The sequence below is a fragment of the Halichoerus grypus genome, chromosome 8 (assembly GCF_964656455.1).
Source record: "Halichoerus grypus chromosome 8, mHalGry1.hap1.1, whole genome shotgun sequence".
In the NCBI taxonomy this organism is placed as follows: Eukaryota; Metazoa; Chordata; class Mammalia; order Carnivora; family Phocidae; genus Halichoerus; species Halichoerus grypus.
This window is the reverse complement of record NC_135719.1, coordinates 111,440,632-111,467,710: the sequence shown is the minus strand read 5'-3', so window position 1 is coordinate 111,467,710 and position 27,079 is coordinate 111,440,632. Positions and strand designations below refer to the sequence as shown.

General features: G+C 38.9%; 2 protein-coding genes and 1 long non-coding RNA gene across 4 annotated transcripts in view; 2 read left to right on the top strand and 1 right to left on the bottom strand.

Annotated features, from left to right (window-relative positions):
- Positions 1-456: 456 nt before the first annotated feature.
- TIMM9 (translocase of inner mitochondrial membrane 9) lies at positions 457-13,974 on the top strand. Its single transcript, XM_036069628.2, has 5 exons — positions 457-491; positions 2,836-2,921; positions 11,948-12,012; positions 12,378-12,473; positions 13,453-13,974. Exons 3-5 carry the CDS (start codon positions 11,974-11,976, stop codon positions 13,585-13,587), a joined length of 270 nt encoding a protein of 89 aa, XP_035925521.1. The 5' UTR covers positions 457-491; positions 2,836-2,921; positions 11,948-11,973; the 3' UTR covers positions 13,588-13,974.
- TOMM20L (translocase of outer mitochondrial membrane 20 like) lies at positions 8,937-21,374 on the bottom strand. Of its 2 annotated transcripts, none has more exons than XM_078053767.1 (5): positions 21,016-21,374; positions 20,851-20,894; positions 19,887-19,968; positions 15,073-15,215; positions 8,937-9,395 (listed from the first exon to the last, which is right to left on the bottom strand). In XM_078053767.1, the coding sequence occupies exons 1-5, from the start codon at positions 21,242-21,244 to the stop codon at positions 9,279-9,281; spliced, it is 615 nt and encodes a 204-aa protein (XP_077909893.1). In that variant the 5' UTR covers positions 21,245-21,374; the 3' UTR covers positions 8,937-9,278. The 2 variants fall into 2 exon arrangements, with proteins under 2 accessions (XP_077909893.1, XP_035925524.2); XM_036069631.2 differs by lacking the exon at positions 8,937-9,395 and adding an exon at positions 14,037-14,097.
- Positions 21,273-27,079, top strand: part of LOC144378855 (uncharacterized) — a 24,265-nt gene continuing 18,458 nt past the window's right edge. Inside the window, exons 1-2 of the long non-coding RNA XR_013440716.1 lie at positions 21,273-21,403; positions 22,007-22,125. This is a non-coding gene — a long non-coding RNA (uncharacterized LOC144378855). The remainder of the gene's footprint in view (positions 21,404-22,006; positions 22,126-27,079) is intronic.

Genomic DNA, 27,079 nt, shown 5'->3' with positions numbered 1-27,079 from the left:
GCAGTACACTGCCCCACAAGACTTAAACATTGAATAAAACTGGAGGTTCTCCTCGGAGGCCCGCACAGGTCCCGACCTAACTGGGAATACCACTCCTGTTGACTAGGGACTGTTTACAGTGTAGCTCCTGGAGACCGTTAGGGACCTGGGACTAAGTAAATTAGTTTTACAAAAGTTCTCGACAGATTCGGGTCGTTGTTGGCGTGGAAGTCAGGAATAGAGAGCAATGACTAAGCATACAATTACAAAATTTAATCCTTAGAGAATTTTAGAATTCACTGGAGAGAGCGGCTTTTCCTCCAGAATTCCCTGCGTTGTAACGAATCCGCGTCTTAAAGTCTAAGGGCTATTTGACATCGCCTCTCCCACGTGTTCTCTCCCATCCAGCGGCTGCGGCGCCCGCCCTGACCCAGACCCTCCGCCCCTAGATTCGACTGGCAGCGCAGCCCCCCAGCCTCGCACTGGTGTCGGATGCGAGAGCCTGTGCTTAAGTATGGTCTCTTTTCTCTGCCCTTAGAATCTCGGGTTCCCAGGCGGGGGGCAACAGGCTACGCTCTGGGAAGGTGGCGGGATCTCTGGAGGAGGCCGCCGCGTGTACGTGGGACTGGGGGGGCGGGCGGGTGCGGAGACCGGCAGCGCGTCCCCAAAGCAGGTTTGGGAGCTGCCGGGAGACCGTATCACTGGGGCGAGGGTTGGAATTTGAAGCTCTGAGCCACCCCCAATCCGGGTTTGGGAAGTAGGGGTCTTGTTTTGGAACAGAGTTAAATGTAAAGCATCCACGCGGTGACCTTGAGCTCACAGACAGGAGACCCTCCTTTAACTGAAAAATCGTCTCTAGACAGAATGCCATGACCCCACACCCCTTATCTGATATGCTAATTTTTGAGGACGTTTAGACGTTTCCCTTTACGCATTACTAAAGGGTTTTTTTTAATCAAAACAAAAAAATGTAATCTGCTGTAAAGTTAAATAACAGTTTATTTCTGCATCTCATCTGTCTACTTTCATAGAAAATAAATCTTAGAATTAAAAGGGACCTTAGGGGCTCAGCTTTGGAGAACCTTTTAATTATTCTTGATAAATTTCTGTAATTATTTCTGTCATTATTTGTCAGTTACATTTCTCTCTTCGTTATTGGGCTCTTACTAGGTACCTGTTCGTTCACAATTTGTTTTATAATGTAGGTGAATTAAAAGATATAATAACAATGTCAGAGACTTTGACGATGACTTAACTCCCTTATTTTCTAGGTGAAACAAATATGAAAGAAAAAGTGACCTTCCCTCTGTAGTCTCTAAGGTGTGAGGGCAGGCATAGAAACTTACTAAAATGACTTGAATAAATTATTTGATTTGGATCTTACAAATCCCTTTCATATCAGACCTGGGGTTAAAACTCAAGTAGTCTTGCCCCCATCTAGTCCAATGCTTATAGGCTCACCCTTCAGGCCTGGAAGTGATGCTTTAAACCCAAAAGCAGTAATCTTTCAAAAGTATTTTTTGCCTTGATTAGTAGTAAGTTGAGTTGGAGTTGCCAGTTATCAGACATAACTTAACTAAACCTGCTGCAAATAATCTAAAAGGGACGTGGCAGAGCCATATTTTGTATGGATCAGACAAGTTCAGATCAATTTAGAAATCTGACCTATCAAAGACAATGATAGCCCTGAAACAAAAAATATGGCTCACAAAATTTTCTTATGTCTTTTGTGTTATTGTTAACATCTTTACTTATTGACTTCCTCTTTCCCAACTCTTATACCTCCATATGTACATATATAAATAGATACACTTTTTTTGCTGCCTGGTTTGCAAGTAAGTTTCAGACATGACCTTTAACCCTAATTTCTTCAGCATGTATCTCCTTAAGAACAGTCTATTACATAGCCACAGTAAGATTATCACGCCTAATAAGGTAACATTCAGATTTCTTCAACTATCCCAAAAATGTCTTTATTTTTGACGCAGAAAATTTTTTTGTTTTGATTCAAGGTCGAAAGTTCACACACATTGTTTAGTTGTTAGGACTCTTTAGTCACTTAATCTAGAACAGCCTTCTACCCCTTTTATGACTTTAACTTTTTAAAAAGACTAGTCTACTTGTCTTACAAATTGTGCCACATTGTGGATTTTCCTAGTTATTCACTCATGATCAGAATCAGATCAAACATTTTTGGCAAGAATACTACATAGTTGATACTGTGTCTTTATTGGTTATGGTGGTGACTGCCAGATCTTTCCAATGTAAAGGGACTGGTTTCCTTTGGTGATAAGTAACCTGTGGAGGTACTTTGAGACCATGGATATATCCTGTTCCCCAGCCATCTTTCACCCATTGTTTTATCGTTCATTCATGATCCTTGCCTGACTCACAAGATTATCAATTACCAGTACCAGACATGCAGAGACTAGGGTCAGTTATCGTGGTGATGGCCAAGGACATCAAAAGAAACACTTATTGTAAACTAAGTTTGAACAGAATTAGAAATTTGGCTCCAGACCTGGTACAAATCTGCATATGATTCCAAAAAAGAAATGGAGGGCATCTCCCCTGTCACATCCTAGTCCTTTGGTTGTTTTGTTTTGTTTTCAAAAATTTCTGGGAATTGTTTGTCCTTTTGTGTTTATCTAAACATACTACCTGGAAAGATTAGGATGTTAAGTACTTCTTAATACCTATAACACATATGCTAAGGAATTGTAACCTCAGAATAGACTGAGGAAACTAATTTCACTTACCGAAAACAATTTAGCCAACAGAAGTTTAGATTTCGTCAAATAGCTTTAGAGCTTGAAGAGGCCTCAGCAGTCAAATTGTAATCCCCTCATTTTTCAGGTAAGAAATCAGTCACTGGAAACATTCAAGCAAAGGTTGGACAACTAATTTTCCGGAACAAAAGGAAAACTCATGCATCAGAAAAGGTTTGAATTGATGACGGATAAGATTTCTCTTTACTCTTAAGTTCCCTAGTTTTATTATATATTTTGTTTGACACAAAAATAACTTAGCATTGTTATGATCATTCCCAAGACCTAAGCCAGAGATTCTAGAACTTTCTTATCCCTTCCTTCCCTCTGCAGGTTTCAGGGATATAACCATAAGGTAACCTCTGATAGGATATGTTTCTACAATAACAGACATTTGCTGTAATAGCTGAAAACTAGGACTAAATCAAAGGGCAGCCACATTGCTTCTACCTGTTTCATCATCAGGTGGTTTGTGTGGCTGTTGGACTTTGTCAGTCAGCATAATTTAGTATTAACTATAAAACAGAATGCCCCAAGACTTAGAAGACCCCAAACTAGCAACTGAATATGAAAATCATTCACTCAATTATCTCCAATATTTTCTAGGAACAAGTGCCTATAATTAAATATACCATAATCTTGATATTGGTGACTACACAGAAGAGCTTTGGAGACTTAGGCGGACTTGAGAAAACTGCTCTCAGTTCAGTTACAGGTCTGGGAAGATATTTGAAAAAATATATATATAATTGAATGACTAGAGAAAAGAAAATCATAATATTAACAGCGGTATTGAATAGAACTATTTCTCTTTTATTTTCCAAATTCTCAAGAAATATTACTCATAAACTTTAAAGGAAGAGATATATACTATTAATGACTGTATATTAAAAATAATACCAAGAAAATAATTTTTTTTTAGAGATTTTATTTATCCATTTATTTTAGAGCATGCACACAAGCAGGGGTGGGGGCAGAGGGAGAGAGAATCTGAAGCAGACTCCACAATCAGCATGGAGTCAGGTACGGGGCTCGATCTCATGACCCCAAGATCATGACCCAAGCCAAAACCAAGAGTCCAACACTCAACTGACTGAGCCACCCAGGCACCCCCCAAGAAAATAATTTTTAAATAAGATTCATACCAAGAACATTTGGGGCACTTCTCATCTGTGTGTTATCAAAGACTTCCCAATAACAACCATCATTTGTCACCATGAGTTGTATACTAAGGGGCAAGTAGGGTAGAGTCAGCACAGTGTTACCAGTCTCTGAAACCTAACATTTAAAGATTTCATATCTTCTGCCTTTCTGGAACTCTAGTTAAAAAGTGATTATATATTAATTTTAACCTGAAGAAATGAAAGGAATAGGAAAAAGAACGGGATTTTGACATCACAATCAGTGAACATGCAAATTTCTAAGGTTCTTATAAGAAAATCAGATCTGTTATCGTTTTTGGTGTGAGGTGTAGAAACACCAGTGTCCTGAAGTACAGTGAATGTACTATACAATTCAAAAGGATCACGGTCTTACGGATGAACTTCTGTCATTTCAGCTAGAGGCCTATTGTTCCGTAATGCACTTTTTTTTTTTTTTTTTTAAGATTTTATCTATTTATTTGATAGACAGAGATGGAACACAAGCGGGGGAGTGGAAGAAGGAGAACCACATCTTCTTCATTCATCTGTCGATGGACATCTGGGCTCTTTCCATAGTTTGGCTATTGTCTACATTGCTGCTATAAACATTGGGGGGCAGGTGCCCCTTTAGATCCCTATGTTTGTATCTTTAGGGTAATCGCCCTTTTATTATTTTTTTTTTTTAAGTTCCCGCAAAACAGTGTTTCATTTAATACCTGTTTTCACAAAAGTTATCTTACCAGTTCTTGGATATTTTCAGGCTGTTTTTTGAGTGAGAAGCCGAAAGAAGTCTAGTTCTGAGCGTTTGCTAACACTTCCTACACTGCCCACTGAATGTTGTTCTTGGGCAGGGCGGAGACAGCTGGGCAACTTCATTTTTTTATATTAAACTTTTTATTTTGAGATTGTAGATTCACGTGCAGTTGTAGGGAAAAATGCAGACATACCTTGTGCCCTTTACCCAGTTTTCCACAGTGGTAACTAACATATTACAAAACATCACACTATCCCAACCCAGATATTGATGATATAGTCAAGATACAGAACATTTCCATCACAGAAGTCTCTCATTTTGCCTTTTTATAGCAATACTCACTTCCCTCCTACCTATATCCCCTCCTTAACCCCTGGCAATCACTAATATTCTCCATTTCTTTAATTTTGTCATTTCATGAATGTTATATAAATCATATATAACCTTTTGGAATTGGCTTTTTTCTTTCAGCATAATTCTCTAGAGATTTATGCAATTTTTGTGCATCAATAACTCATTCCTTTTTATTGCTGAGTAGTATTCCATGGTACTGGTGTACCAGTTTAACCATTCACCTACTGAAGAACATTTGGGTTGTTTCCAGTTTTTGACTATTAGAAAGTTTCCATATACAATCACATACAGGTTTTTGTGTGACCATAAGTTTTCATTTCTCTGTGATAAATGCCAAGGAATACAATTACTGGGTCATACGGTAGTTGCATGTTTAATTTTCTTTTTCTTTTTTTAGATTTTATTTATTTGACAGAGACACAGCAAGAGAGGGAACACAAGCAGGTGGAGTGGGAGAGGGAGAAGTAGGCTTCCTGCTGAGCAGGGAGCCCAATTCGGGGCTGGAGCCCGATGCGGGGCTGGAGCCCGATGCGGGGCTTGATCCCAGGACCTTGGGTCATGACCTGAGCCAAAGGCAGATGCTTAACAACTGAGCCACCCAGGCCCCCCGCATGTTTAATTTTCTAAGATACTGCCAACCCGTTTGCTGGAGTAGCACACAATTTTACATTACTACTAGGAATATCTGAGTGATCCAGTTTTTCCACATACCAGCATTTGGTGTTGTCACTATATATATATATTTTTTTTTTTTTTTTTTTTAAAGATTTTATTTATTTATTTGACACAGAGAGAGACAGCCAGAGAGGGAACACAAGCAGGGGGAGCGGGAGAGGGAGAAGCAGGCTCCTGGCCGAGCAGGGAGCCCGATGGTGGGGCTCGATCCCAGGACCTGGGGATCATAACCTGAGCCGAAGGCAGACATTTAATGACTGAGCCACCCAGGCGCCCCTGTCACTATAAATTGTAATAATTTTATGTTTCACATTTAAGTTCCTGATCCATTTTGAGTTAATTTTTATGTAAGTCATATATAAATGAGAGACTTAGTTTGAGGTTAAATTTCTTCTTTTGGATGTACAGTTGTTCTAGTACCATTTGTTGAAAAGGCTATCCTTCATTTCATTGCTTTTGCCCCTTTACTAAAAATCAACTGGGCGGGGCGCCTGGGTGGCTCAGTCGTTGGGCGGCTGCCTTCAGCTCAGGTCATGATCCCAGGGTCCTGGGATGGAGCCCTGCATCGGGCTCCCTGATCAGCCGGGGAGCCTGCTTCTCCCTCTCCCACCTCCCCTGCTGTGTTCCCTCTCTTGCTGTGTCTCTCTCTGTCAAATAAATAAATAAAATCTTTAAAAAAAAAAAAAATCAATTGGGCATATTTGTGTGACTAATTCTGGGTTCTCTGTTCTGTTCTACTGATCTGTGTGTCTGCTACTCCACCCATAGCACACAATACTGATTACTGTAGCTCTGTAATAAGTCTTAAAATCAGGTAGACTGATTTCCCCCATTTTATTCTTTTTTTTTGAATTTGTTTTAGCTATTTTCCAATCCATGAACACAGTATGTCTCTCCATTTATTTAGGTCTTTGATTTTTTTCATCAGCATTTTGTAGTTTTCAGCATACAAGCCTTGTACATGCTTTGTTTGATTTACCCCTAAATTTTTTTTGAGTGATTGTTAATAGTATTGTACTTTTCATTGCCTCAGTGTTCACTGCAAGTATTTAGAGATAGAATTGATTTTTTGCACGCTTATATTGTATCCTGTCTTTCCTGAACTTACTAGTTCTGAGAGTTTCTTTGTAGATCCCTTGGGATTTTCTAAGTTCACAATTATGTCATCTGCAAAGAGAAACAATTTTATTTTCTTCCTTTACAGTCTGTATGTCTTACTTCCTTTTCTTGCTATACTGCACTGGGTAGAACTTCCAGCAGTATATTAAGAGTGGTAAGAGCAGATACCCTGCCTTGCTCACAATCTTAGGAGAAAATATTTAGTCTTTCACCATTAACTGTAGTTTTTTGTAGATGCTCATTATCAAGTTGAAGTTCTCTTTTCCTTATTTTCAAAGTTTTTATCATGAATGGGTGTTCAATTTGTCAAATGCTGTTTCTGCATCAATTGATATGATATCTCATGATTTTTCTCCAAATACTGAAACAGTCTTGCATCTCTGGAGTAAACTCCACTTATTCAAGATGTATAATTATTTTTATATATTGCTGAATTACATTTGCTATTATTTTGTCAAGGATTTTTATGTCTGTGTTGTGCTATTATGCTTTTGATGTCTGCAGGGTCTATGGTGATGTATCCTGTTTCATTCCTTATAATGATAGTGTGATTTCTTTTTTTTTTTTACTCTTGCTAGAGGCTTGTCTGTTACAATCTTTTCAAAGAACCAGCTCGTTGTTTTATTGACTTTTGTTGCACTTGTTTTCATTTTCATTAACTTCTGCTCTTTATTATTTTCTTCCTTCTACATGCTTTGGGTTTATTCTGTTCTTTTTCTAAGTGCTTGAAGTGAAAGTTTAGATTGCGGATTTCAGACCTTTACTTTTCTCTATTATATGCAGTTAGGTGTCAGTTTTCCTCTTGGCTCTGATTTAGCTGTGCCCCACAAATTTTGATGTGTTGTATTTGCAGTTTCATTCAGTTCAATGATTTTTTTCTCCTTTGAGACTTCCTCTTTGACCCATGGATTATTTAGAAGTAGTTTATTTCCCAAATGTTTGAGATTTTCCTGTTATTTTTCCGTTACTGATTTCCAGTTTGATTCTATTGTGGTCAGAGAACACATTCTGTATAATTTCAATTCTTTTAAATTTGTTGAGGCTAGTTTTATGGCCCAGGATACATGGTTTATCCTGGTCTGTGTTCCATGGGCACTTGATAAAAATGTGTATTCTGTGGTGTTGGGTAAAATGTTCTATAAATGTGGATTGTGGGTTGATAGTTTTTTTTTTCTATATCCTTGTAAATTTTCTGTCTAGTTCTATTGATTGTTGAGAGAGGAGTGTTGAAGTCCCCAACTGTATCTGTTTCTTTCTCCTTTCAGTTCTACTCTATTTTGCAACTTTCTTCTTTGGTGCGTATACATTTAAGATTGCTGTGTTTTCTTGGTAGGTTAATCCTTAAGTCCCTTTCTGTCTTGTAATTTCCTTTGCTCTGACATCTACTTTGTCTGACATTAATATATCCACTATTTTCTTTTGATTGTTTGCATGATAGATCTTTTTGTATCCTTTTATTTTCAACCTGTCTGTATCATTATATTTGAAGTAAATTCCTTAGAGAGGGGCGCCTGGGTGGCTCATTCGTTAAGCATCTGCCTTCAGCTCAGGTCATGATCCCAGGGTCCTGGGATGGAGCCCCGCATCGGGCTCCCTGCTCAGCGGGAAGCCTGCTTCTCCCTCTCCCCCTGCTGTGTTCCCTCGCTCACTGTGTTTCTGTCAAATAAATAAAATCTTAAAAAAAAAAAAATTTCTTAGAGACAGCATATAGTTGGTAATGTTTTTTAATCCATTCTACCAGTCTCTCTTAATTGATTATTGACACCAATTATATTTAATGTAATTGTTTATTAGGGCTTAAATTTGCTATTTTTTATTTTCTGTTCTGTTTTTCTTGCCTTTCTGTGGATTACATGAATATATTTTGGAATTTCATTTTGATTTATCTATAGTATTTTTGAGTATGTTTCCTTATGTATCCTTTTTAGTGACTGCTCTAGTTACTTCATGATATTTATATACCTTATCACAGTCTAATGGTGTCAACACCAGTTTCAGTGAAGTATAGAAACCTTACCTCCCTTTACCTTTACCATATTTATTAATATACATTTAAAACAACATTAGACAGTTTTATAATTTTTGCTTCAACTGTCAAACAGTTTAGGACACTTTAGAAGAGAAGAAAAGTGTTTTGCCCTTACTCATATTTGTTATTATTCTGTTTTTCCTCCTTCTTGATGTTCCAAGTATCCTATTATCATTTCCTTTCTGTTTAGAACTTTAATTCTTTTTTTAAGGTAGGTCAGCTGGCAACAAAATCTAGTTTCCTTCATGTGAGAATGTCTTGATTTCCCCTTCATTCCTGAAGTGTATTTTTTCTGGATGCAGGTTCTGGGTTGACTGATGTCATCCTAATTGTTTTCCCCTGTAGGTAAGATGTTACTTTTTCACTTGCTACTTTCAAAATTTTTTGTCTTTAGTTTTCAGATGCTTGGCTGTGCTGTATCTTGATGTTGATTTCTGTGTGTTTATGCTCTTTGACATTCATTCAGCTTCTCTTGGATGCATAAATTTATCTTTTGCCAAATTTGGGATGTTTTCAGCCATTATTTCTTCTAGTACTTTTACAGCCTTGCTCTTTTCTCCTCTTCTTCCAGGACTCTGTTGAAACAAATATTTGATCTTTTGTTACGTCATATAGGTTCCTGGTACTCTGTTCATTTTTTTCATTATATTTTTCTGTTTGAATATTCAGATTGGTTCATTCTATTTTCTGTCTTCTGGTTTGCTGATTGCTTCCTCTGTCCCCCATTCTGCTATTGATTCTATCTGTTCAGTTTATTTTGGTTATTTAATTTTTCACTTCTTAAGATTTCCATTTGGTTCTTCTAATATCTTGTTTGTTTCAGGCATATTCATAACTACTCATTGAGGTATTTTTTATAATAGCCGTTTTAAAATCTTTGTCAGATAATTTGAAATCTATCATCTCAATATTGGATATATATTACCTTTTTTCATTCAGTTTGAGTTTTTTTTTTTTTTAAAGATTTTATTTATTTGACAGAGAGAGACATAGCGAGAGAGGGAACACAAGCAGGGGGAGTAGGAGAGGGAGAAGCAGGCTTCCCCGCGGAGCAGGGAGCCCGATGCGGGGCTCGATCCCAGGACCCTGGGATCATGACCTGAGCTGAAGGCAGACGCTTAACGACTGAGCCACCCAGGCGCCCCCAGTTTGAGATTTTCTTAGTTCTTGGTATGATGATTGATTTTTTTTTTTATTGTAACTTATATTTTGCATACTGTGTTATGAGGCTCTAGATCTTGTTTAAACCTTTTCTAGCTGGCTCCTTCTGCCACTGCTCCATTAGCAGAAGTCGGGGAGTGGGCATGCTGCCTCATTACTACTAGATGTAGCATAGATGTCCAGGTGCCTCACTCTGTCACTTAAGGTATATGGGGCTGGTCTGCTCCTCAGTACTGCTGGGCAAGAGAGTAGGAGTTACGGCTCTCCAGCAGGCCTCCATTGGTAGGAGAGGGACTGGAGAGGGACTGGAGTGCCTCATTACTGCTCCCCACATGGTCCCCACTGACACCAGAAGAGGATATGTGAACTCATTACCACAGGACAGTAATGCAAGCCTTGGATCTCAAAGAGGCCTCCTTTGATACCACCCAGAGGGAAGAGAGAAGGGTAACCCATTACTGCCAATTGAGGTAGAAGTCCAGACTCCTCATGTTGTTTCCACTGACACTTGTTGGGGTTAGGGGAGCCCTCATTAATGCCCAGTAAGGATGAAAGTTCCTGCTTCCTAATCTTCCTTCTCTGAAGTGTGGGGGACTGAGTGCTTCATTATAGCTTAGTGAGGATGGAAGTCTAGGCTCCTAACTTGGCTTATGTTGATGTGGGTGGATGGGGGATACAGGCCAGTGTTTTTGTTTGCCTGGAGTTACACAGTTATTGTTTAAAAGTTTTCTATCTTATAGGCTTCCCCTTTCCTGGCCCTTTGGCTAGATAGGGCCAGCTTTGGGGAGATGGGGGGTTTTGACTGTGCCCATTGGCATTTGCAGATTGCTGGCTTCTTCAGCTCCAACTCTGTGATAGAGGAGACAAAAAAGAGAGAAATTCCCCACTGTTTTGTTTCTCAGGTCCCAAGGGCCCTGGCCAATATACTTTATTCTCTCCACCTTTTTAAAGTCTTATGTTTGTTTTATGTCATGTCCAGTGTTTTTAGTTGTACTTAGTTTGAAGAATAAGGAAAAACACATCTCTTGCTCCATCTTCCCAGAAGCACAAGTCCTAAACTGCATTGTATAATACAGAATCTTCTCTTTGACTGGTTAGTGGTATTTTATAATAGCACAGCAGTACTTGAAAAATTGTGACCTTCAGTTAATTGATGGTATTTTTCAGGTAGTTTATATGGTAAAAACATATGCAGTTGACCCTTGAACAACAACACAGATTTGAACTACATAGGTCCACTTATATGCAGATTTTTTACAGTACTGTATTATTAATGTCTTATGATTTTTTTTTTTTTGAGAGTGTGGGAGCGGTGGGGGGACGGTGAGGGGCAGAGGGAGAGAGAATCTTAAGCAGACTCCCCACTGAGCATGGAGCTCCACATGGGGCTTGATCCCACAACCCATGAGATCATGACCTGAGCCGAAATCACAAGTCTGAGTTTAACCAACTGAGCCACCCAGGCGCCCCACGTGGATGGTGTTTATTAACAATTAATAGAAACTTTGTATTTATGTAGAGATAGTAAAAGAATCATTATTATCACAGGTCAAAGTTACATTAAAATAGTTAAGTACTTGCAGGAAGACACCAGAGATCTCTTGGTTTCCCTTAAAACCTTACTAGGAACGAGGCTTTAACAAGTAACCTTGCAAGGTAATAGAGCAAGCTGTCTTAAAACTGGAGATTTAGATAGAGGGGGCCTTTGGAGCCTATAGCCAGCATTAAAAAATCTAATTCTGTAAACTGTAGTGTTCTTCGTTGCCATTAATGACCTAGGGGATTGTGGAGAGGGGGATATAATTACATACTCCATTAGAAATTTATAAAATAAAAACAGTAATTTCAGGTAAATTTTGTTTCATTTATTTTCATAAACTCTTCTTGTTTTAATTACCTAACTTTTTAGCTAGCCTAAAAATATTTGTTCCGAGACTGACAAACTTTTTCTTAATTTTTAAATCAGGTGACTAATAAACATACCAATAGAATATGGCTGCACAAATACCAGAATCTGATCAGATAAAACAGGTAAGGTATTACAATTAACAAAAAAGAATTTTGCAAAAAATTTAAGGCTAACTGGGTACAACCATGTCAGTCAGTGATCTCACAAAATAACTTCATATTTCATTTCCAAAAATGGATTTTAAATGATATGAAACATTTATTTTTCAGATATCCAGGAACGAATAAATATTCAACTAGAAAATTGGACTATATTTTGTAGATCATACCATGCAGGTCATATTATGCCCATTTGAGTTAGTGAAAGAACTGTTGATTTCAAGTATTACAGGGTATTTTCCCCAAATACAAAACATCAGTAATTAAAGTTTTAAAACATCTTTGCTTTAAAAAACCAAATATTAAAGAATGTTCTGATTTGTTCGTAGTTTAAGGAATTTCTTGGAACCTACAATAAACTTACAGAAACGTGCTTTTTGGATTGCGTTAAAGACTTCACAACAAGAGAAGTAAAACCTGAAGAGGTATGAAAAGTGTTGCCCACTAAAAATTCTCTAAATCTGTCATAAACAATAGAAATGGGATGCCTCTAACCATTTCCCTTGTTCCTAGTTACTACAGGAATTTGGGTTACTTAATATGTTCCATTGCTCAGAGGAACTGAAGCAGTCAGGGACCCATGGCATTGAAGTTAATGATCACAAATTTAATATGACAGCCTGTCATATATACTGTAGCATGGCAGATTTTTTTTTTTTTTTATAAGATGCCTAGGGCTTGCTGAATTACTGTTCCATAGCAAAGAAAGATTCTTACTAATTAGCTTTCAGTCAAGATGGCCTGGCTAGAGAAACTTGATACGGCTCTTCTATCTGACCCTGACAACTCAAGTTAATTTTGGAAAAAGCAGAGCTTGAATATGGCGGCTCATATTGCATAGGTGGACTCTGAAAACTCAATCCTATGAGATCTCTTAATTTTTAATATCCTCATCAAAATATTTATATATTGGCTAAAAGTGACATAAACTTCCTCCAGTGTAAGATGTTGATCAACATTCATGCCAAGAACATATAACCAGCAATCAACAAGTCCTTGTTAAATAAATGACAAAGCTTGAAAAATGCTAAGTATAATATTCTTCTTGTTAAAAAGAAATGTTGAAATTTAAGAATGTGCAGAATGGAGTTTCTCATTAAAAAGGAACAAACTTATTCCTGGGCCTATGTTTTAACAATCAGAATGAGGGATGGAAAAGTCAGGGACATACCATTGTTTTTAGTGCTTATAAACTGGTAGGCATTCAGTATATATTAATTCTTGTAAATGGATAAAACTACTAACAATTGAAAGCTATATGGACTTGCTACTCATTCATACCATTTAGTTCTCATCTATTCAAAGAAAAGAAAAGCACCCACTGGTTGTTCATTTAGAGTATGTGCACTTTTTAAAAATTAATATTTCTGTGTTGCCTCTTGGATCTTCTCTTTTTATTTCTAGACCACCTGTTCCGAACATTGCTTACAGAAATATTTAAAAATGACACAAAGAATATCCATGAGATTTCAGGAATATCATATTCAGCAGAATGAAGCCCTGGCAGCCAAAGCAGGACTTCTTGGCCAACCACGATAGAGAAGTCCTAATGGATGGACTTTTGATGAAAGATTGCCAGCAGCTGTTGTGATGGAAATGAGGATTCATCTGATAGAATCCCCTGAAAGCAGTAGCCACCATATTAAACTGTCTGTCATAACTTTGGCAAATGGAAACAACTGGAGAAACAAAATTGCTATTTACCGAGAATAATCAAAATAGGAGGTCTTATTGTTCAATGAAAATAATAAGATGCAACATTTGTTGAGGCCTTAAGATTCAGCAGCTTGGTAATTTCATTAGAAAAATAAACCATTGTTTCTTCAATTGTGACTGTTAATTTTAAAGCAAAATATGTGTTCAATCATGTATGAGACAGAAACAATTTTTTATTACTAAAAGTAAAATAAATGGAAATATCACTGAGCAGTTGTTTATACTATATATAGAGTACCATAGTATTCTGACTGGACTGTGGATACGTTGAAATGTTTTTCAATCACGATCATCCTCCAAGTATTCCTGTTCATTCATGTCTGCCTCAAATTGCTGGTAAATACATAAAATAGTTACTTGCTAATCATTTCAACACACGATCGTTTCTTGCCTCCCTTCTTGTGTCAGGGTGGGCATTATACATTCGTATCCTAGCCATATTTTTCATATGTCTACAGGAAACATTCCATCTGAGACTACCTTGTGAATATGTAAGAGTTGACTAGTATGCTCTAGTGGAGACTGTGTTTTGTGTTTTGTTCAAAAGCTGAGTCAAACATGAACAATTCTCAGTCCAACATTATACAGTGTATTCTCATCCATGACGTGTGATCAGTGCAATAAAAAGTGAACTTAAGTTAAAGTAGTGTCTTATGGCTAAATGAATCCTAAAACAAATCCAAGCATCTGCAGGGAATTCTAGTTGATACATAAATATACCAAGAAATTTTGTAAATGTTAAGTAGGCTAATACCCACTAGTAAATTGGCTTCTGAGTGGATTTCATTTGGTACCAATCTAAACTTGCACTTAAGAGAACACTAATTTAAGTTAGCCTATATGTTTCCATTACCAAAGTGATTTCTATGTTTTGTCATATTTGAAGCCAAAAGTATTATTCTGCTTTGATAAATTATGGTTTTCTGTATTACATCTAATTTTTAAGCTATTGCATCATTTAACTAACAATACCATTTAACTTACAGGCCTCTGTTGACATTACAGTCAGTAATCATTAGGTCTTTGAAGGTACAAAGACAAAATATTAACAGTGCTACCTTTAAAGTGGAAATGCTGAAACATCTATAAGACTCAACAAAATATACAATTCACTGTAGTTAAAGGAACATGAAAAATAAGCTTGTTTCATCATAAGGCAAGAAAAGCAACCAAAAATTCAGAAATATTATTTAAAGCTCCCATTCACACACAAACTTTGCTATTTTTATGTAATCAAGCCTAACATGGTTATTTACTGTTATTTACTGGTTATTTACATTTAGCAAAGACAATTAAGTATGTGCTCACCTGGCAAATAAGGGGAATTTTGTGTAACAGCATCTCAAATACCTGAGGAGGGAGTGTGAGTTTGAAAACCTTCAGAAGTTCCTGTGGTTGTCCACACACTAAAAGGGCATTGCTGAGATGTTCAACCCCCAACTGATGCTCTCCTGAAACAGATTGATAAGGTTTAAAGCAAAATGTTAACATTCTTCCAAATAAACATTCCACAAATTACCAAGAAAGCACCAAGTATTGAAATAAAAAAACATAGCAAACTACAGACTACTTAAACAAGTCTTAAAAGGAGTAAAGACTATAAATGGGGAAAATGTTGAACTGCCAATTAGATTCACTGTGATCAAGCTGCAAGATGAATAATTTTATGACCCAAATTACTATTAAAAAGTGCACTTTTGCTTTAGAAATATTCATGTTCTACAATGTGGGTTCACAAGAGGGGGGTTTTGAGTGTTTATTTTAAAGATTGTTTTCTGCTGTTACTGATAGGAGATAGATTATCTTTAACTCTACATGTGTGATTGTTGAAATATAAAGGAAACACCTGATGTTCTGGCTAAATGAGACTTTAAAAAAATAGATTGTATTACCAAAGAGTTTGAAACGGTTTAGTGTAACACGAATTACATAGCTAGGGGAAGAAAAGATATTTATGAACTTTGATTTCTAAGTAGTTTTAAGATGAATTTTAGGATGATTGGCTATAAAGAATGAAAATTTATGTAGTATGGAAATTAATCATAGAATTTCTGTTTAAATTTTAACATGGAATCACTTAGTCTCACTACTTCATTCCAGGAAACTGAGGCAAAGATCAGTGAAATGATTTAAATTTTCAGAACTAATTAATGCCAAAATTAGTAATTGAACTTAATTTTCTGAACCTTGAGACCACAGTGTGCTGCCTCTCTTCAGGTGTTACATAATTTCCCATTTATTGGTTGAAATACATGGTCATCTGAAGAGAAAAGTGCATGAAGGGCAGAAAATACTGCTTCCCAGATTTGTATTAAGTGTAAACTGAAAAACCATCAGAAGGATATTTCTTAGATGAAATACTGTGCTAGTGTTTCACTAAAAGGTTTATTTTATTAAAGATTTATTTATTTTAGAGAGAGAGCACAAGCCAGGGGGTAGGGGGCAGAGGGAGAGAATCCCAAGCAGACTCCCCGCTGAGCACAGAGCAGGGCTCCAACCCACTACCCTGAGATCATGACCTGAGCTGAAACCAAGAGTCACTCAACCAACTGAGCCACCCAGGTGGCCCTAAAAGGTTTATTTTAAATTAATAAAATTACAGCTTTATGGAGATGACACATTAGGTCAAAATACTTTGGTCGTATTGAACCTTTTAAAGAAAGATAACATAGTGCCTCCTGTCAGGGCACCTGGGTGGCTCAGTTGGTTAAGCGTCTGCCTTCGGCTCAGGTCAAGATCTCAGGGTCCTGGGATTGAGTTCCGTGTTGGGCTCCCTGCTCAGTGGGGGGTCTGCTGCTCCTTCTGACCCTCCCCACTGCTCATGCTTTCCTGTTGTCTCTCAAATAAATAAATAATAATTTTTAAAAAATAGTGACTCCTCTCAGGATGATAGAGCTAATGTGACACAAAAACAATAATCAATTTGATCAAGTCAACCAACCAATAAATTCAATCAAATCAGCTAATCAGAAATTTCAATCAAAATTATTGGCTCTATGGTCCTATGTAGACATAACCACAATTGAGATGGCTATGGGACTATACTACTTGACAGCAAAGTAATGAAAATTGGTGTGGCAGAGAGGAGTGGAGAAAATTAAAAGGATTACAGAAAACTAGGTGAAAAATTATTGCATTAGAACACTAGTTCTCAAACAGTGTATTGTAATAACCTAGAGAGTTTTAAAAAAAATACTGACACCTGGGTCCCATCCCAGAGATTCTGATTTAATTGGTTTGGGGTTTGGTGGGGATTTAAATAAGCAACCAAGATGAGAACTCCATTAAGTAAAATATGGGCATACATAACCCTTAAAGAGCTAATTAATCACCCTTAAGAGGTAAAAATTTAATTTTTTAAAAAGATTTTATTTATTAGAACACAAGCAGGGAGGAGGGGCAGAGGGAGAGGGAGAAGAAGACCCCCCCCCCACAACAAGGAGCCGGATTCGGGGCTCCATCCCAGGACCCTGGGATCATGACCTGAGCCAAAGACAGACCTGAGCCGAAGACAGACCTGAACTGAAGACAGACCAACTGAGCCATCCAGGCGCTCCAGAGGTAAAAAATTTAAAAACCAAGTTTGCAATTTTTGTTTTAATGGTCTCAGTATTTGTAACATCTTCACCTCTAAGTCTAACTGAACTATTACATGAAAGCTTTTAAACAAAGTGAATAAGAATAGGGGCACCTGGGTGGCTTAGTCGTTAAGTGTCTGCCTTCTGGTCAGGTCATGATCCCAGGGTCCTGGGATGGAGCCCTACATCGGGCTCCCTGCTCTGCGGGAAGCCTGCTTCTCCGTTTCCCACTCCCCCTGCTTGTGTTCCCTTTCTCACTCTCTCTCAAATAAATAAAATCTTTAAAAAAAAATAAAGTGAATAAGAATATATCATGTAATTGTTTATTTATAATTCCTACTTTTTCTCTCCATATTTATACTATCCCAATTCAAAAAACGTTACAGCCAAAAGGGTTTGTCTATTTTAATTGCCCTTATGTCCAAGCAGTATCCACATTTAGGAATTAATCCAGAGGAATTAATTCTCTGAGGCCCCAGTTTTTTTTTTTTTTTTCAAGATTTTATTGATTGAGGGGCGCCTGGGTGGCTCGTTGTCAAGCGTCTGCCTTTGGCTCAGGTCATGATCCCAGGGTCCTGGGATAGAGCCCCACATCGGGTTCCCTGCTCCGCAGGAAGCCTGCTTCTCCCTCTCCACTCCCCCTGGTTGTGTTCCTCTCTCGCTGTCTCTCCCTGTCAAATAAATAAATAAATAATCTTAAAAAAAAAAATTTATTGATTGATTGAGAGAGAATTGAAGCAGACTCCGTGCTGAGCGCAGAGCTCTACTCCTGGTTGGGCTCAGGACGCTGAGATCATGACCCGAGGGGAAACCAAGATTCAGACCTCAACCGATGAGCTACCCAGGCACCCTGTGAGGCGTCTAGTTGATATTTATATAATGGGGGGGGCACTTTTTTTTAAGATTTTATTTTTTTTAAGTAATCTCTATCTGCAATGTGGGCTCAAACTTACAACCCCAAGATCGACTCACATGCTGTACTGAGCCAGCCAGGCATCTGGGGGGCCCTTTTAAGAAAAAGAATATAAAATCATGAATACAAAATTGCTAGGACTCTTCCCAGAACCTTCAAAGAAGTTTGAGCAAATGAAGGTCCTTAAAGTTTATGCTTTACCACCCTGTATAAAATCACTCCTGTTTATATCATTTAAGTCATTTCCAACTATTCATTTTGTCATTTTTTTTTTAAAGATTTTATTTGACAGAGAGAGAGAGATCACAGTGGGGGGTAGGGGGGCGGGGGGGAGAGGGAGAAGCCGGCTCCCGGCTGAGCAGGGAGCCTGATGCAGGGCTCGATCCCAGGACCCTGGACCACCCAGGCACCCCCCATTTTGTCATCTTTAAGATATATTTAGCCCATTTATAAAATTTCCCAGATTAGTATTGAATAAAACACTAAAACTTAAAATTATAATGATTAATGTGCAATGACTTTTTTTCATTTCTCAAAACCTTTATCATGGTATTAAGCCACTGAATTTAAGTAAAAATCTTGGGTATTGCTATGAGTTGTCCAGGATCTTGACTTTGTTTTTCATAAATTCTGGAGGACGCTACTTCTTAAATGCAGGGTGAAAAAACCTTTTCAAAAAAGACAAAAGAGCAAAAACAGCTACAGGCACTATGATGGGAGGAAATTTGCAACACTTGAAAAAAAGATACATAAATGGGTATCAATGCTCATTTATCCAGCAACATCATTCATCCCTTACAAAAGCCTGAAAACAAATTATTTTTCTTTCCAGGGTTTAACACCAGAACAAAGACATGATTGTTACATACAGCATTTACAAAATATTTGTATTATCTACCATCATTTTATCTAATGATATTGTGAAGCCTTCTCAAAATTATGTGGAATTCAGTGGGGATAAATTATAATTCAAAATACAGTTGATGGCCATTAAGTCCAAGGTAGCCCCTACATACATCACTACGTTAGACACAGTACAAGAATGGTCATTTATAATGATTTCATCATCAAAATAAGTAATTATTGTGTTAAGAATACTCTAAGAATGCAGGAGATTTTTTATAAAACAGTTCAAATTTTTTTAAGTTTTAATTCATAAAACATTTGGTCATTTGGAAAAGTCATTTACTTAGAATTTTACCTGACAATAAATGAAGTGTTACTGTATAACACTTTTGCTTCTCCATCTGCTCATTCCCAAGACTGCCACAGAAACCTGAATGCTATGTATAATATGGTGAGATGAACAGTGTGACCAAGTGAAAATCTCTTTAACTAAAGCAAGTTGGTTAACACATCTAGCTAGTTTTTGTTTTTTTCTTTGAGAGAGAGAGTGGGGGTGAGTAGGGGCAGAGGCAGAGAGAGAATTTTAAGCAGGCTCCAGACTCAGCTTGGAGCCCGACATGGGGCTCAATCTCACAACCCTGAGATCGTACCTGAGCCAAAATCAAGAGTCGGGAGGCTTAACTGACTGAGCCACCCAGGTGCCCCACGTTTTTTGACATATAAATACCAATCTAAAATTTTTTCAACATATATATATGCTTACAAAAGAGTATTTACATTCTCACCTCTAGATAACCAAAGTTGTCCCATTTGTACCTCTTGCAGAAAAAGTTCTTGCAATTTTTCATTCTTTGCTGGATCCCACAACTAAAAGATTCACAAAATATTTAACAATGAGTAATGAATTGTAAGGTATAGGGTTACTGATCAAAATTATTTAATTTTTATTTAAGAAGGCATACCTTGAACCTAATCTCTAAATCCAAGGTATGATAAACACAATTTTTCTTTATAATAGTTAAACAACTTAAGATGGAATTACAATTTCAGGCAATTAAAAAAAAATCCATGGCATATTGAAATTGGGTTGAGATGCTTGTAATAACTCTCATCTGTATTTTACCCAGCTTCCTAAGTACACATACCAGAAATCCTACTGTAATTAACTACAACACACCTAGTTTTGTAGGTTGCAAAATTATTTTCTTGCCTAGGCTTTTAACAGTGTTTTTCGATTTGGCAAAGGGCATGGCGAGGGATTGGCAGGGCAGTTGGTGGTGTTCAGAAGCATGCTGTGGCTTGCTTCAGCCTGGTTCAGGAAGGTGACCAGAGTCACAGGACGGCGTCATCACTGGGATCATGCCCAGGGCTGGTCTTTAAAGGTAGGCAGAGTGGACAAGCCTTGACCCGAAATTATCAACTCCCCTGCCAGTCACTTCAGCTTCAGTCTGTTATAGCTGGAGGGCTTTTGTGTTTGTGTTTGCTGTCCCCAAGAATTCTCTTTTTAAAATGGGATGGGCCATTTCATAATTCCAAGTGGTTCTTCCTTCCTTCCTTCCCTTTCTTTTGTAACCGCACAATAAAAACGACACCTAGGCCTAACGTAAGCGGGGCGGGGCGCGGGTGGGCAGAGGCGGCGGGAGATGCCTGCTCAGAGACCAGCCAGGGGCCCCTGAGGCACAGCCAGAAGCTGCCCGGGCCCAGAGGTTACTCACTACAACGCCACCTCGGCGTCGCTAAGCACTTCACCTGGGCGCCCCGTCCCTCAGCCTTCTGCTGCTGGGCTCTTCTTTCTGCAAACACAACATGGCACGTGCTGCTCGGGAGCCATCCCGACGCCCGCGCGCGCTCCGCCGAGCCCTCGCCCCGTGGGCCGGCCCGCCGCCCGCCCGGCCACGCCGCCGTCGCACTCACTGTCCCGCAGGCGGCGCCTGAACGCGGGGTCGCCACGCCGCTTCCGGTCGAAGTAAACGCAGTAGCCGAGGAGGGCGACGACGCCGCAGGCCGCCAGAGCCGCCAGGAGGCCGAGGACGGTGCGGACGCAGGGCATCCGGCCGCGGGCGTCTAGGAGCCGAGCGTTGGGCGCGGGCGGGCGAGCGCGGGGAGCCGGCCGGCCGGCAGGGGGCGTCGGCGCGGCGCCCATGCCGGCCTCGGGGCTTCCTGTGCGCCGGCCGCAGGCGTGCGGAGCGGCGCGTCGACGCCCGGTCCCGCGGGCGGCCGAGCGAGGAGGAAACCGAGGGTCCGGGAGGACGTGTGGACGAGGTCTCACGGCCGCCGAGTAGCACAGCTCTGTTCGAACCAGGTCTGTCGCACTCCAGATTCTGAACCCCTTACCCAAACGCGCTCCTTTCCCTGTGCCGACGACACCCATTCAGGCAAATCACGGTGTGTCAGGAACCTGGTTAGCTGGAACTGGATCCTCCATAAGCCCCTGTTCCCTCTCCTGCAAATTGAAATTGAATCCTAACTTCGGTCTCCTTCTAGCTCGCAGCACTGCCCACTGAGCACCTGAACAGTGCTCCCCACTAGTCCGTGCTCCCCAGCCTGGTCTGCCTGATCACCTGGAAAGAACCCAGTCATCCACAGTCCCCGACCACCTTAGCTCAATAGCGGGAGGAAAGGAGTCTGGAAGCAGTAATATTAGCCCCGGGAGTGGGGGGGGGGGGAGTGAATTTGTTGGCCTGGGCCTGACAGCCAAAGGTCCCAGAGCAAAATCAACTCTGAGAGACCCATGATGCTTACTAGCCTAGATGTGTTTCTAATATTTGCTTTATTCATACACAGCAGGAAGAATGGAGGTAAGACTGACCCCAAATACAGAATTTTGATTTTTCTACTAAGCCACAGAGAAGGCATAAGCTAGGTAAGGACCTAAAGAACTAAATAATTTTTCTTTTTTTATTAGGCTAATCAACTGGTCTTTACAATTTACTGATCCTACTAGTGTGTGCTAACAAGATGCTCATTACTGCTTGGTTGCCATCAGGGCCCAGAAGCAGCCCAGGCCGTCACAGTTTAACAGGTGTAAGTTACATATAATTGTTTTCTTGAGTACTCTTACGTTCCTTCCTCAGTCTTCTATTTGGGAACTTGGTCTAGTGTCAAAACCCAATTGTAATCATGAACAGAAGAGAGGACAGCATCAGCATCCGGTGTTACTGTGATCTGGGAATGGTTTTTGGTTCAGAATCTTGATAATGAGTTTAGTCCAGCTCCAAAGGATCTTTTTCTAGGCTGGTTGGTCTTCTGATAAAAGCACGCTACCAGCCCCTTCCCATCCTTCACTTCCACTGAACTCAGAGTTAATCCCTGAGGTACATGGACAGGGTTGGGGCCAGGAAAACTGTGGAGACTAGCTGGGTGTTCAAGGACACAGTAAACAGCAACATAGAAAGGAAGGAGAATTATTACAGCAGTTAGAAATAAACAGATTACTGTAGTTGAAATTGTCACAGAGACCATGTTGGAAAATAATTGAAAAATTTTCAAGCAAATTTCTATGGTAAAGGTAGATATTTCTTAAATGTAGACACCATTCTTGCTAAATGGGGGATCAGAATTCCTACAATGCTTTGGTCATTTTCCAAATTGAGATAGCATTAATAATTGTCCCCAAACCATGGTTCTGTGCTGCATGTTAGCTCTCTCTTCCAGACAGCTTTATTGAGGTATAATTGGTATACAGTAAGTTGCATATATTTAAAGTGTAGCATTTGATACATTTTGACATGTATACATCCATAAAACCATCTCCAAAATCAAGAGAGTAATAATATCCATCATCCCAAAAGTTTCCTCGGGTCATATGGTAGGAGTATGTTTAATTTTTTAAGAAACTGCCAAACATTTTTCCAAAATGGCTATGCCATTTTGCATTCCCACCAATGGTATATGAGACTTCGAGTTTCTTCATATAGTCACCCAACCACATTTGGTTGGCCAGCCTTGTTAATTTTAGCATTCTAGTAGGCAAGTAGTAGATTTTTGCTGTAGTTTTAATTGCATTTATTTCCCTAATGCCTAATGAAACCAAACACCTTTTAAAAAAACTGTTTTTTAGAGAAGTTTTAGATTCGCAGCAAAATTGAATGGAAAGTACAGAGGGTTCCCATATACTCCCTGATCCAACCAATGCACACCCTACCCTAGCATCAACATCCCACACCAGAGTGTCATGTTTGTTATAATTGATGAACCTACATTCACACATCATTATCACCCAAAGTTTATAGTTTACATGAGGGTACGGCTTGATGTACAAATGCGTAATGTTTTGGCAAATTTATAATATCGATCATTATAGTAAGATGCAGAATAGTTTCACTGCCCTAAAAACCCTCTGTGTTCTACCTATCCATCCTTCCCCTTCCCTCCCCAAACGGTGGCAACAAACTGTCTCTATAGTTTTACCTTTTCCAGAATGTCATATACTTGGAATCATACAATATGCAGCCTTTGACAGTTTGATTTCTGTCACTTAGTAATATGCATTTAAAGTTCTTTCATGTCTTTTCATGGCTTGATAGCTAATTTCCATTAGTGCTAAATAATTGCCCACTGTCTGGATATACGACGTTTATCCACTCACCTACTGAAGGGCATCTTGGTGGCTTCCAAGTTTTGGCAGTTATGAATAAAGCTATCAACATACGTGTGCAGATTTCTGTGAGGACATAAGTTTTCAACTCATTTCAATTTATATACTAAGGAGCATGATTGATGGATTTTATGGTAAGACTGTGTAGTAAACTAAAGGCAGCCAAACTGTCTTCCAAGGTGGCTGTACCATTTTGGCATTCCCACCAGCAACAAATGAGAGTTCCTGTTGTTTCACATTCTTGCCAGCATTTGGTGGTGTTGGTGTTTTGAATATTTGTATTCTAATAGAGATGTCTAATTGTTTTAATTTGCATTTCCCTGATGATATATGATGTGGAGCATCTTTTCATATGCTTATTAGCCATCTGTACATCTTTTTTGAAGTGTCTGTTAAGGTCTTTGGCCCACTTAAATCTGGTTGTTTGTTTTCTTATTGTTGAATTTTGAGTTGTTTATTTTAGAAAAGAGTCTGCTTTGATCTGAATGTTTGTGTACCCCCAAAATTCATATTGTTGAAATCCTAATCTCTATTGATGGTATTGGGAGTTGGGGGTTTGAGGAGGTGATTAAGTCATGAGAGTGGAACCCTCACGGTTGAGATTAGTGCAGCCTTTGACAGATTGATTTCTGTCACTTAGTAATATGCACTTAAATTTCCTTCATGTCTTTTCATGGCTTGATAGCTAATTTCCAGAAGCAGCCACACAGAGCTCCCTAGCTGTGCTAGCACCTTTCTTGGACTTCCCAGCCTCCAGAAATGTGAGAAATAAATGTTTGTTTATAAGCCACCGAATTTATGGTGCTTTTGTAATAGCCACCTGAATGTTCTTTTTTTTTTTTTTTTTTTAAGATTTTATCCATTTATTTGACAGAGAGAGAGACAGCAAGAGCAGGAACACAAGCAGGGGGAGTGGGAGAGGGAGAAGCAGGGTTCCCAAAGAGCAGGGAGCCCAATGCGGGGCTCGATCCCAGGACCCTGGGATCATGACCTGAGCCGAAGGCAGACGCTTAACGACTGAGCCACCCAGGCGCCCCTCGCCTGAATGTTCTAAAACAGTCCTTTATCAGATACGTCTTTTATAAATATTTTCTACTTTGTGGTTTGTCTCATTCTCTTGATGAACACCGTTTACGTCTGCTTATTGGCCATTCATGTTATCTTCTTTGATGAAGTGTATGTTCAAATCTTTAGTCTATTTCTTTTCTTTGCATTTTTTTCTAATTGTTGAGTTTGAGAGTTCTTTATATATGCTCTGGATACAAGTCCTTTATCTGACATATGCTTTGCAAATATTTTCTCCCAGGCTGTTTCTTGCCTTTATTCTTTTAATAATGTCTTTTAAAGAGCCAAAGTTTTTCATTTTGATGAAGTACAATTTATCAATTTGTTCCTTTATGGATTGTGCTTTTGATACGGTATCTAAGAAGTTCTTTGCGGGGTCACCTGCATGGCTAAGTCTGCTTTCAGCTCAGGTCATGATCGAGGGTCCTGGGACCTGGGATCTTGGATACTGGGATCGAGCCCCACATTGGGCTCCCTGCTTTGCAAGGAGTCTGCTTTACCCTCACCCTTTGCCCCTCCCCCTGCTTGTGCTCGCTCTCAAATAAATAAAATCTTAAAAAAAAAAATATTTGCCTAACCCAATTAGGCATAAGGTGACAAACATCTCCTATTTTCTTTTAAAAGTTTATGGTTTTAAGTTTTGTGATCATTTTTAACTTTGTATATGGTGTAAGGTATGGTTCCAAGTTTTTTTTTTGTTTTTTTTTTGTTTTTTTTTTTAAAGATTTTATTTATTTATTTGACAGAGAGACACAGCGAGAGAGGGAACACAAGCAGAGGGAGTGGGAGAGGGAGAAGCAGGCTTCCCGCAGAGCGGGGAGCCCGATGCGGGGCTCGATCCCAGGACTCTGGGATCATGACCTGAGCCGAAGGCAGACGCTTAACGACTGAGCCACCCAGGCGCCCCTGGTTCCAAGTTTTTTTTGTTGTTTTACATTATGGTTGTCCAGTTGTTCCAGCATCATTTCTTTAGAAAGCTATCCTTTTTTCATTATATTGTCTTTGTGCTTTTATCAAAAACCAATTATCCACATATTTGTGGGCTTATTTCTGGACTCTGTTCTCTTTTATTGCTCTATTTGTACAAAATGCTGTTCTTATTGCTGTTAGCTTCATAATAATTCTTGAAACCAGGTAGAGTTAGGCCTCCAATTTTGTTCTTATTCAGAGTTGTTTTGGCTATTCTGGGTCCTTTACCTATGAATTTTATAATTAGTTTCTCAATTTCTACAAAAAAAAACTTGCTGGGATTTTATGATTGCATGAAATTTGAGAAGCAAAGAAAATCTTCACAATATTAAGTTTTATGATGCATGAACAAGGTGTATCTCCTTATTTGCTTAGACTGTCTTTATTTGGTCTTAGCAATATTTTGTAGTTTTCAGTGTTACAGGTCTTTCCCACCCTTTGTCAGATTTATCCCAACATATTTCATATATTTTTTTAAAGATTTTATTTATTTGACAGAGACACAGTGAGAGAGGGAACACAAGAAGGGGGAGTGGGAGAGGGAGAAGCAGGCTTCCTGCAGAGCAGGGAGCCCAATGCGGGGCTCGATCCCAGGACCCTGGGATCATGACCTGAGCTGAAGGCAGACGCTTAACGACTGAGCCACCCAGGCGCCTCATATTTTATATTTTTGATGCAATTGTAAATGGCATCTTTAAAATTTCAATTTCTCATTATGTATGCTAGTACATAGAAATAGAATTGATTTTTGTATAATGATCTTGAATCCTGCATTCTTTTTTTAAGATTTTATTTTTAAGTAATCTCTATACCCAACATGGGACTTGAACTTACAACCCTGAGATCTAGAGTTGCCAGCTCTACAGACTGAGTCAGGCAGGTGCCCTTGAATCCTGTGTTCTTGCTAAACTTACCAGTTTAGATGTCCATGATCTTTTTTTTTTTTTTTTTCCTTTTGCCTGAATATTCTGGCTAGAACCTTCAATACAATGTTGAATAGAAGCAGTAAGAGTGGATATCCCTGTCTTATTCTTAATCTTAGGGAATTCAGTCTTTCCTCTTTAAGTATGATGTTAACTGTAGGTATTTCCTGCATCAGATTGAGGAAATTTCCTTCTGTTTGCTGAGAGTGTTTTTCAGGAATGCATGTTGAATTTTGTCAGATGCTTTTTCTTTTTCAACTTGTTAATATGATGAATTACATCGATTTTTGAATATTAAACCAACCCTGCTTTCCTGGGATAAACTCCACTTGAGCCATGTTGTGTTTTCCCTTTAATATGTTGTTGGATTTCAGTTGCTGAAATTTTGAGAATTTTTGCATATATGTTCATGAATGATACTGGT

Excerpts from the sequence above, each read along its gene's own strand:
- TIMM9 (XM_036069628.2), top strand. The coding sequence starts at position 11,974 with ATGGCTGCACAAATACCAGAATCTGATCAGATAAAACAG. Across the intron at positions 12,013-12,377 it reads AATCTGATCAGATAAAACAG|TTTAAGGAATTTCTTGGAAC; the intron begins GTAAGGTATTAC and ends ATTTGTTCGTAG. Across the intron at positions 12,474-13,452 it reads GAGAAGTAAAACCTGAAGAG|ACCACCTGTTCCGAACATTG; the intron begins GTATGAAAAGTG and ends TTTTATTTCTAG.
- TOMM20L (XM_078053767.1), bottom strand. The coding sequence starts at position 21,244 with ATGGGCGCCGCGCCGACGCCCCCTGCCGGCCGGCCGGCTCCCCGCGCT. Across the intron at positions 19,969-20,850 it reads CTGAGGGACGGGGCGCCCAG|TTGTGGGATCCAGCAAAGAA; the intron begins GTGAAGTGCTTA and ends TGAATCTTTTAG. Across the intron at positions 9,396-15,072 it reads AAATTCCCCTTATTTGCCAG|AGTCCTGGAAGAAGAGGAGA; the intron begins GTGAGCACATAC and ends TTGTTTCAACAG.